The 11,124-nt window shown below is 35.4% G+C and overlaps 1 protein-coding gene across 1 annotated transcript; it reads right to left on the bottom strand.

The window, feature by feature from the left end:
- Positions 1–7,150: 7,150 nt before the first annotated feature.
- LOC107516587 (dolichyl-diphosphooligosaccharide--protein glycosyltransferase subunit 4-like) lies at positions 7,151–7,264 on the bottom strand. Its single transcript, XM_016156448.1, has one exon. It carries the CDS (start codon positions 7,262–7,264, stop codon positions 7,151–7,153), a length of 114 nt encoding a protein of 37 aa, XP_016011934.1.
- Between the last annotated feature and the right edge of the window lie 3,860 nt (positions 7,265–11,124).

Here is an 11,124-nt window from a genome sequence, read left to right as displayed (position 1 = left end):
TTAGTAACACTAAAAGTTGCCTGGTAAGAATGAAGGAGACTAGCAAACTCTCTTAGCAATCTAGGGAGAGCTTGAAATGATAAAGATTAGACTTGAATATTTTTTGTTACAGTCTAGGAAAGTTTGCTTTTAGCATCTAGAGGCCCTTTTTGTTCTTTTTCTAAGAGCTTTTAATTTATTTAGCATATCGAGTGCCTCTTACCTGCAATGGAATATGCTAGGTCTTTGGAAGACTTGGTGATGGATATGACCTTAAGGGATTTGCCATGAGTAGGGAAGATGGTAGCTGTCCAAAAAGCTGGACCAGAAACTATGTCATAGGATGAAGGGTAATGAGAAGTGCGAACAATTAGATGGTAAAAAAGTGAGCATACATTTGATCTGAGATGAAGATATACTGTTTATTAATTTTATTAATTCAATACATATACGCTGAGCCCCTACTATGTGCCAGGCACTGTTCTTGTGCTGTATCACTGCAGTGAACAAGACATGGAGCTTCCAGTCTAGTGTGAATGTGTGCATGTGTTTAGAGTACATGAAAGGTTAAGGAATGGGAGCAGGGGAGAAAGACAATAATTAAATGAGCAATAAATAAATAAGCTTTGTCTAAAGAGAATGATCAGATAGTAGGGATAAGCATAGAAAAAGTAGATAAAACAAAATGTAGAGAACCAAGAAAGGAATTTCTTGCTAACTAGAAATGATGGTAGGAAAGCATTAGGTTAAATGCAAGGAAAACAAGTAGGAAGATGACACATACCAAGGGAGAGAGAGAAATAAAAATAACATTACAAAGAGATCTAGACCAGGGTGAAAAGAAGTATGTCATAGTCAGTGACTAATATTTTAGTCCTTTGATATCTCATACATTCAAAAGGTGGATATAAGTTCTTTGGTTTTTATATCTGCACTTTAAGTCACGGCATTCTGCCTGTTCTAGTTAAACTCTTTACTTTAGGTTCTTTTAAAAAGCTCTGAAATAATTACATGTTTTAATTGACTTTAAAGTATTTTCTGATTTATGATATGTTGATATAGATCATACATGTTATATGATATATACAGAACAATAGAAAATAGAATTTTATGTCACATGGTAAATAGTATTGTAAAGGAATGCTGAATGATTGGTTGCCCTTTACAATACTGGTCATTTTAGGAGTATCAGCTTTGGTACAAAAAATGCTTAATGCTGATGCATTGAGAAAAAATTGATAGCATCTGTTTTTAATGTACAATTATGCTTTTATTATTGTATCTTTTAAATTTGTCACTGAGTTCTGTTCTAAGAAAGCATAAGTGTGTATTTGAATCACCTGGCGATCCTCTTAATATGTGGATTCTGATCAAGTAATTCTAAAGTAGGCCCTAAGATTTTCAATTCTATCAATTTCTCTGAACCATACTTTAAAAAAAATTTCAATTTGAGTTGACATCCAATGTTATTTTATATGAGTTTCAGATGTGGACATTACTTTAAATAGCAAGGAACTAGAAGCTATATGGGTATTTTTTAAAAAGTAATTGTAAAGATAAAGATTTTGACTCATCTGCCTCCTAATTTAATACAAAGAAAACCAGTAAAAAAGTATTCTTTAAAATTCCACTAAAAGTAGTCTTACAAGACAGTGATTTCAGTCTTGCATTCTTTAATTTTCTTGAAAATTATAAAAGTAAGATACAAACAAAACAATCTATTGAGATATGATTGATATTAATAAGCATTTTTTACTTATAGATCAATAAAAGTAAAATGAGTTAACTTCGGTTTAAAATTTATGAGTTTTTAAAAGTCATATTTATTTTAAAAAAATTTTTTAGTAAATAAAAAGATGCAAGCTATTTTGACCACAAAGCTTGCTTCACATTTCTCAGCCTCCCAAAATTTAAGAACTAGTAATCTCTGTTTAGAATATGAATTAAGTGTGATGATTTACTGTGTTGACTACCACTTCTGAGTAGCCCTTGCTAATTGTAAAAGCCTTTCACAGAAAGCACTTGTCTGTAGTGCCAGGTTGGACCTTATGTTGCACTAGGCTTTTTGAAAATAAAAACAAATTTTGAAAAGAGGAAACAATTTTTTTGTCTTTTTATTTTATTTTATTTTTATTTTTCAATTACAGTTGACAGTCAATATTATTTTATTTTAATTTCAGGTGTACTGCAAAGTGGCTAGACACATAATTTACACAATGATTTCCCCTGATTAGTTTAGAGGCACCGGGCACTATGCATAAATGTTACAATGTTATTGACTCTATTCCCTGCATGGTACTTTATATCCTGGTGACCACTTCTTTACTACCAACTTGTACTGCTTAACCCCTTCACCTTTTTCACCCAGTCCCCCAAACCCCTTCACATCTGACAATCACCGGTTTGTCCTCTGTATCTATGAGTCTGTTCTGCTTTGTTTGTTCATTTATTTTGTTCTTTAGATTCCACATATGAGATCATATGGTATTTGTCTTTCTCTGTCTGACTTATTTTACTTAACATAATACCCTCTAGGTCCATCCTTGTTGTTGCACATGGTAAGATTTTTTTTTTCTATGGCTGAGTAATATTCCACTCTTTATCCAATTGTTGATGGGCATATAGGTTGCTTCCAAATCCTGGTTACTTAAATAGAGCTGCAGTGAACAAAGGGATGCATATATCTTTTCAAATTAGTATTTTGTATTTCTTCAGATAAACTCATAAGGTAGTTCTATTTTTAATTTTTTGAGAAACCTCCATGACATTTTCTATATGGATGTATTAATGTACAATCCTATCAGCAGGGCCCCAGGCTTCCCTTTTCTCCACATTCTCACCAATAATTGTTCATCTGTTAATAATAGCCATTCTGACAAGTGTGAGGTGATATCTCATTGTGGTTCTAATCTGTATTTCTCTGATGATTAGTGATGTCCAGCATCTTTTTATATGTTTACTGGCTATCTGTATGTCCTCTGGAGAAATGTCTATTCAGATCCTGTGCTCATTTTTTTCATTGGATTCTTTGTTTCTTAGGTGTTAAATTATATGAGTTTCTTATATATTTTGGATTTTAATACCTTATCTGATGTATCATTGGTAAACGTCTTCTCCCGTTCAGCAGGTTGTCTTTTCATTTTGTTTATAGTTTTCTTTGCTGTGCAAAAATTTTTTAGTTTTATGTAGTACTATATATTTTTTCTTTTGAGGATTTTTATGGTTTCAGGTCTTACATTAATTCTTTAATCCATTTTGAGTTAATTTTTTTATATGATGTATGAAGTGCTTTATTTTTATTTTTATTTTTTTGCATGTGTCTATCTAGCTTTCCTGACACCATTTATTGAAGATACTATCCTTACCCCATTCTTACTTCATCATAGATTAATCGACCATATGGATGTGGGTTTATTTCTGGGCTCTCTGTTCAATTCCATTGATCTAAGGGTCTCTTTTTTAAGCCAGTACCATGCTGTTCTGATTCCTATAGACTTGTAGTATAGTTTGATATCAGGTAATGTGATACTTCCAACTTCGTTTTTCTTTCTCAAGATTGTTTTGGCTATTTGAGGTCTTTTGCAGTTTCATATAAATTTTAGGACTATTTATTCTAGTTCTATGAAAAATGCCATTGGGATTTTGATAGGCATTGTATTGAAACTGATAGGCATTGTATTGAAACTGTAGCTTTGGGTAGTATGGACATTTTAATTATGTCAATTGTTTTTATTCATGAGCATAGCATATTTTTTTCCATTATCCTCATCTTCTCCAATTTCTTTCTTCAATGTCTGATAGATTTCTGAGTATAGGTCTTTTATCTCCATGTTTAATTTTTGTAAGTGGGATTATTTTTTAAATTTCTCTTTCTGATGGTTTGTTACTGGTATATAAAAATGCAACTAATTTCTGAATATTAATATTGTAAACTGCTACTTTAGTGAAATCATTTTATCAGTTCTAATGGTTTTTGTGGAATCTTTAGAATTTTCTATTCAAAATATCATGTCATCTGAAATTAATAATGACAATTTTGCATCTTTCTTTCCAATATGGATGCCATTTATTTATTTATTTAATATCATTGCTATGGCTAGGACTTCCGATACTCTATTAGATGAAAGTGAACATCCTTGTCTTGTCCCTGTTCTTAAAGAAAAAATTTCATCTTTCACCATTGAATATTATGTAAACTGTAGGTTTGTCATAAATGGCCTTTATTATGTTGAGGTATGTTCCTTCTATCCTCACTTTGCTGACAGTTTTTATCATCAATGGATGTTAGATTTTGTCAAATGCTTTTTCTGCATCTGCCGATATTTACCTTCATTTTGTTTATGTGATATACCATATAATATCCACAAATATTGAACAACCCTTGCATCCCAGGAATAAATCTAATGTGATTAAGGTGTATGATCTTTTTAATTAACTGCTGAATTTGGTTTGCTAATATTTTGCTGAGGATTTTTATATCTATGTTCATCGGGGATATTGGCCTATAATTCTTTCTCTTTTTTTAGTATCTTTGTCTGGTTTTTCTGTCATGGCAATATTGACCTCATAAAATGAGTTTGGGAACCTTCTTTCCTCTCTAATTTTTTGGAATAGTTTGAGAAGGATAGGTATTTATTCTTCCTTGAATGTTTGGTAAAATTCACCAGTGAGGTCACCTGGTCCAGGACTTTTGTTGGGAGTTTTTTGATTACTGATTTAATTTCATTAATAGTTAGTCTGTTCAGATTTTCTGTTTCTTCTTGATTCAGTCTTAAAAATTGTATGTTTCTAGAAATTTATCTGTTTCTTGCATGTGGTCCAATTTGTTAACATATAATTTTTCATAGTATTTTCTTATTATCCTTCATAGTTCTATAGTATAAGTTTTTACTTCTCTTCTTTCATTTCTGATATTATTTATTTGGGTTCTTTTTTTCTTGATGAGTTTATCTATTTAGTTTACCTTTTCAAAGAACCAGCTTTTGATTTCATTGATCTTTATTGTTTTTGTTTGTTTGTTTTTGCTTTTTGTTTTTTTCTATTTCATTTATTTCCTCTCTGATCTTTATTATTTCCTTCCTTCTACTCACCTTGGGCTTTGTTTGCTTTTTTCTTTTTCTTTTTTTCTAATTCCTTTAGGTGTAAAATTTACATTGTTTATTTGAGATTTTTCTTGTTTCTTGAGATAGGCCTATATTATTGTGAATTTCTCCCTAAGGACTGTTTTTGCCGTGTTCCATAAATTTGGGTCATTGTGTTTTCATCTTCATTTGTCTCAAGGTATCTTTCGATTTCTCCCTTGATCTCATTGTTAATCCATTCATTGTTTAGTATCATGTTAGTTAGCCTCTATATATCTTTGTGTTTTTCAGTTTTCTTCCAGTTATTGATTTCTATTTTCGCACCACTGTAATCAGAAAAGATGCTCAATATGATTTCAGTCTTAAATTTATTGAGACTTATTTTGTGGCCTAACATGTGGTCTATCCTGGAAAATATTCCATGTACACTGGAAATGAATATAGATTCTACAGCTTTGAGGTTAAATTTTCTAAAAATATCTATGAAATTCATCTGGCCTAATGTGTAATTTAAGGCCACTTTTTCTTTGTTGATTTTCTCTCTGAATCATCTATCCATTGAAGTCAATAGGGTGTTAACGTCCCCTACTATTATTATGTTACTGTAAACCCCTTTCTTTATGTCTGTCAATAATTCCTTTATGTATTTAGATGCTCCTACGTTGGGTGTATAGATGTTTATAAGAGTTACATACTCTTGTTGGATCCCTTTATCATTATAAGATGCTCTTCTTTGTCTCATATTACAGCATTTGTTTTAAAGTCTATATTGTCTGATATAAGTATTGGTACCTCAGATTATTCTTTTATTTCCATTTGAATGGAATATCTTTTTCTATCCCTTTTAGCCTGTATGTTTCTTTAAATTTACTTACTTAATTAAATTTTTAATGGTTAATGAAATCCAGTAAGTTTCAGCTGTACACTTCAACAGTAAGGCATATAAATATTTACACTGTGTGTTCACCATCCATAGTTAGATTTCTTTCTGTCACCACATATTTGACCTCCTTTACCCCATCTATCTCCCCCCTCCCCTCACCTCCTTATGTGTGTTTTTTGATCTGAAGTGGGTCTCTTATAGGCAACATCTGTGATAACATGGATGGGTCTTCCTCCCCACCCCACCTCTTTAATTCCCTCTACACGCTCACACACACACACACACACACACACACACACACACACACACTTTCACCCCTGATCCATGGATGTTACCATTTCCCCTTCAGACCTGGATATCTGAAGTCAAGGTGTCCCCTCCCACGCACTCATGGCATGCATCCAGGGCCTGGCGCAACTCGCGGGGCCTAGCACATTCAGGGGGCCTGGTGCACCCAGAGTATGGTTCATGGCTCCACCTGGAGCACAAACCCAGGACCTTCTGTGTGCATAGCAAATGTGCTAAACACTACACTATGGAGCCACCCCCTGGATGGGTCTCGAGAGTATTATGCTAAGGGAAATAAGTCAGAAAGGGACAAGAATCATACGATTTTACTCATATGTAGAATATAAAACAGAAAGCAACCAACAAAACAAACCAACGAACTCAGAGACACAGACAACAATATGAAGGTTACCAGCAGGGAAGACGTGTAAGAGGAGGATGAAGGGAAAGGAAGGTCAAATATACGGTGACAGAGGGAGACTAGACTCTGAGTGGTGAGCACACAGTGAAATATATAGATGATGTATTATAGAACCCAATACATTTAATTTAAAAAATATAATAAAATCTATAATTTTTACTCACCCCTCCATTTGTTATTATTGTTTACTTCATGTGTGTGTGTTTGTCTCTTAATTTATTGTTGTAATTACACATGATCTTTCTACTTCTATCTTTGTATTATTGAGGGAAGGGAGTAGAAAAGAAAGCAGCCCCTATACTGGGCCCTATTCAGCTTCTTCCTCCATCAGGTTAAAGAAGACTTTGAGGAAATAAGGGTTGTTTGGAAAAATTCGGGTGTAGTTGCTTTGTATGTTGTGATGGGTAGAAGGGATGAAGTGAAGTATGAAGGCCCCTCGCACCCTCTATCTTGTCTCAGACTGTGTCCTGGAACCCTGGGGCAGAGAAGGCTCCACTTTCATTCCTGCTTCTTAGGGTTGCTGATGGCCACATAGTGATAGAGAACAGCAAGCAGGAAGAGTGACACATCCAGCATGCTGGCAGAGATGGCAAGCTGCACATCTGTGATCATCCTGATCAGCTGAGCTTAGCTTCTCTACTCCTATCTTTTAACGTTTGTACTAGATTTGGAATTGATCGATCCACTGCATTTATTGTTTGCCTTTGTCGATGAGATATTTTTCTTTCCTATATTTTCTTGTTATTTTTTTATCTTTTTTTTTTTTTTTTAATCTCTTTAACATTTCGTGTCATACTGATTTCATGGTGAACTTTAGTTTCTTGTCTAAGAAACTCTCTCTCCTTTGATTCTAAATGATAGCTTTGCTGGGTAGAGTAATCTTGGTTGTAAATCTTTGCATGTCATCACTTTGAATATATATTTGCATTTCCTTCTGGCCTGCAAAGTATCTTTTGAAAACCAACTGATTGCTTTTCTCTATTTTTAAGATTCTCTTTGTCTTTAACTTTGAATTATGGTATGTCTTCAGGTGGGCCTCATTGGATTCATTTTGTTTGCGATTCTCTGCGCATCCTGGACTTGTATATGTATTTCCTTTACCAGGTTAGGGAAATATTCAGTCATTAATTTTTCAAATAGGTTTCAACCCCTTACTCTCTCTCTTCTCCTTCTGATACCCTTATGATATGAATGTTGTTATGCTTGATGTTGTCCCAGAGTTCCCTTAAACTATTCTCATTTTTGGGAGGATTCTTTTTTCTTGTTGCTGTTCCGACTGGGTGTTTTCTGCTACCTTGTCTTCCAGACTACTGATTCGATCCTCTGCTTCAAGCAATCTGTTGTCGATTCCCTCTAATATAGTCTTCATTTCAGTTGTAGTCTTCAGTTCTGATTGGTTCTTCTGTTTGTTTTCTATCTCCTTTTTTATGTTGTCTATCTCTTTAAGTTCTCACTGAGTTCTTCTATTCTACTCTCAAGTTCCTTGAGAAACCTTGTAACCAGTGTTTTGAACTTGCATCCAGTAGATTGCTTGTCTCCATTTTGTTTAGTTCTTTTTTAGGGGTTTCATCCTGTTCTTTCATTCCAGACACATTTCTTTGTCTCCTTATTTTGGCTGGCTCCCTGTGTTTGTTTTTATGTATTTGGTAGATCTGTTATTTCTTCTAGTCTCGATGCAGTGGCCTTATGTAGAAGGTGTCTTGAGGGGCTCAGTGCCACAGTCTCCCTGGTGACCTAAGCTGGGTGCTCCAGGTGTGTCTCTTCTGAGGGTTATGTGTACCCTCCTGTTATAGTTGGACCTTGACTGCTGGTGGCATGTCAGTGGGTGGAGTTGGACCCTTAGGCTAACTGGCTATGAGGAATGGCCACGACTATAGCACATGAATTGTTGTGCAGGGGCTGACCCCACAGAGAGGAAGTAGCATTAGTAGGGCTCTGGTACAAACCAAGTTCACTTTGCCATCATTTTGGTTGTGGAGTTTGTTAGGTGGGGTTCTAGTGGGTTTTCAAGCTGGCTCCTGGGAAGGGCTCCGATTTAGGCCCAGTGCAACTGCCACTTATGCAGGGTTTAGGGCTATTTGGTAGGAGCTAATAAGTGATCTGAAGTTGTTTGTCACCTGTGCTGAGATTGGAGGCACCGGGGAGAGGTTAGGCTGTGAACTGAGGCTGGCAGCCACTTGTGCTGGACTTGTACACTGAGCCCAGCCACAGTTTATGGCATTTGTGGACTTTTGAGAGTGTAGCACAGGCTGCGAGTGGCTTACACTTGTGAGATTTGTGGGCCTTTGAGATAGTCTGCAGCTCAAGCCTAGGGCACTTGTCTAGGGTTTGTGGTCCTTTGAGTGTCTGCAGCATAAGCCAAAGCAGGCTGCTTCTGTGGAGGAACCACTGGAAGAAGTTGGGCTAGGCAAGCAAGTTGTCTGGGTCAGGGTCTCAGGGAATCACCAGGATAGGGGAACTATGTTAACCAGGTTAATAGAAAGCACGGATTTTGTGCCAGCTGGTTGGGAGGAAGGGAGCTCAACAAAAACAGTGGTACCTGCTGAAGAGAGCTTCAGCCCTCTCCCTGAAGTTAGTCAATTTAGTTCCTCTCCATATGTCTCTGGTGCTCTTTGAGCTGCTGCACCTGTGCTGGAGCTCAGAGCGAGCGAGTTTGTGGGAAGGCCCTTTAAGATCTGTGCCTCGATCTCTAGCAGCTCTTGTCTCTCTAGGACATAAGCCCCACTGTTTTTCACAGTGAGATGTTATGGGGACTCCTATTCTCAGCAATGGTACTCCAGGCTGGGGAGCCTGGTGTGGGGCAACTCATCGCTCCTCAAGGAAGACCACCATAGCTGAGATATCCCTCCTATTTCTTAATTGCCATACTGTGGATGTGGGATTAGCCCATTCCACAGCTCTGCCCCTCCTACCAGTCTCAACATGGCTTCTTCTTTATATCCTTAGTTATAGGAATTCTTTCAACTAGTCTTCAGGTGTTTCTCAGTGATGGTTGTTCTCTAATTTAGTTATAATTTTGATGTGATCATGGGAGGAGGCCATCTCAGAGTTAACCTACTCCGCCATCTTGACTAGGAGTCAATGTTGTTCAGTTCTTTCTTAATGTTCTTACTTGGCATTTGTTCTATCTCGATTTCAACACCCAATGGTGTATGATCTGATGGGATAGTTATTTAAGGCACCTTGATCAAGAGATGGACACATGTCATAAGGTAAGTTAGTAGCAGGCTCCCTCTCTGGAATTTGAACTATTAGTAGAGTGATGAAAATGGCTGGAGTGGTACTTCAAGGATGAGAATGTTGATTTTAGGAGACAATTAGAGCTACTGGTTACTGGTCTTTAAAGACTGTACGTCAAGTATCCTTTTATTCCTGTGAGTATTCCTATATTCTTCAAATAAATTGCCCTTTTTTAAACTAAATTTACCAGAGTTGTTTCCTATGGCTAATAACCTAGGAATCCTCATTCTTTAAGTCTTCGCTTATATCAGCTTTTCAGAGAGGTTTTTGTGACAATCTTGCACAATATAGCTCCCTCTTTTAATTCTCATATGTTTTTTTCTGCATATGTTAAGATAATCTTATAGCTTTTCACTTTTAATGTGGTGAATCATATTAACACATTTTATAATGTTATCTGACATTAAGGAATAAACATTGGTCATTTTTTAAAACTTTGCCAGTTTTAGTTTATCAGTGTTTTATATTGGATTTTTGCATATTCATTCAAAATGAGATTGGCCTACAATTTTTCTCACTTGTATTCTCTGTGTTCAGTTTTATCAAGGTTATACTACCTTCATGAAATTAGTTTAATAGCTTTCCTTTTGATTCTATGAAACAGTTCATAAAAATTTTATTATCTATTCCATGAGGGAATGGTGAACTCATCTTCAAAACCTTCTAGAGTTGATTTTTGAGGGGGAGGGTTGCAGATGAGTACTTTTTAAATTTCCTTTTCTTGCTTATGTTTTCTACATCTTAGGTGTTGGGGCGAGTTAAACCCTTTTTCTTGGAAATTGTCCATTTGCTATTTTTTTCACATTTATTATCTAAAGCTGTTTATAGTTTTCACTTAGAATTAAAAAAAATTACTTTATAGTTGAAATCTAATATTCTGGTCATGCCACCGATTCTTTGATATTTGTTGAGATTTGTGTTACACCATAATATGCTGCCATTTTAGGTAAGATTCTATGCGTGTTTGAAAATAATGTTTACAGGTTTCTCTATGTGTGCCTTGTGTTGTTTAAATATTCTATATTTTAACTACTTTTTTGTCTGCTGGATTTATCAGTTATTTAAAATGGTATATAAAATTCTGCTATGATTGTGGAGTTGCCAACTTTTCCTTGTAAGCTTGTCAGTTCTTTAAATATCTTGGGGCTATGTTTCTAAGTGCATATTGGTTCAACGTGATCATAAATTCTTTGCAATTTGTTATTATAATTTAATAATTTGATTTATCCTAA

Source organism: Rousettus aegyptiacus, unplaced genomic scaffold (assembly GCF_014176215.1).
Source record: "Rousettus aegyptiacus isolate mRouAeg1 unplaced genomic scaffold, mRouAeg1.p scaffold_m13_p_4, whole genome shotgun sequence".
Taxonomy (NCBI): domain Eukaryota; kingdom Metazoa; phylum Chordata; class Mammalia; order Chiroptera; family Pteropodidae; genus Rousettus; species Rousettus aegyptiacus.
The sequence above is the reverse complement of the archived record's forward strand: the minus strand, read 5'-3'. Positions and strand labels throughout refer to the sequence as shown.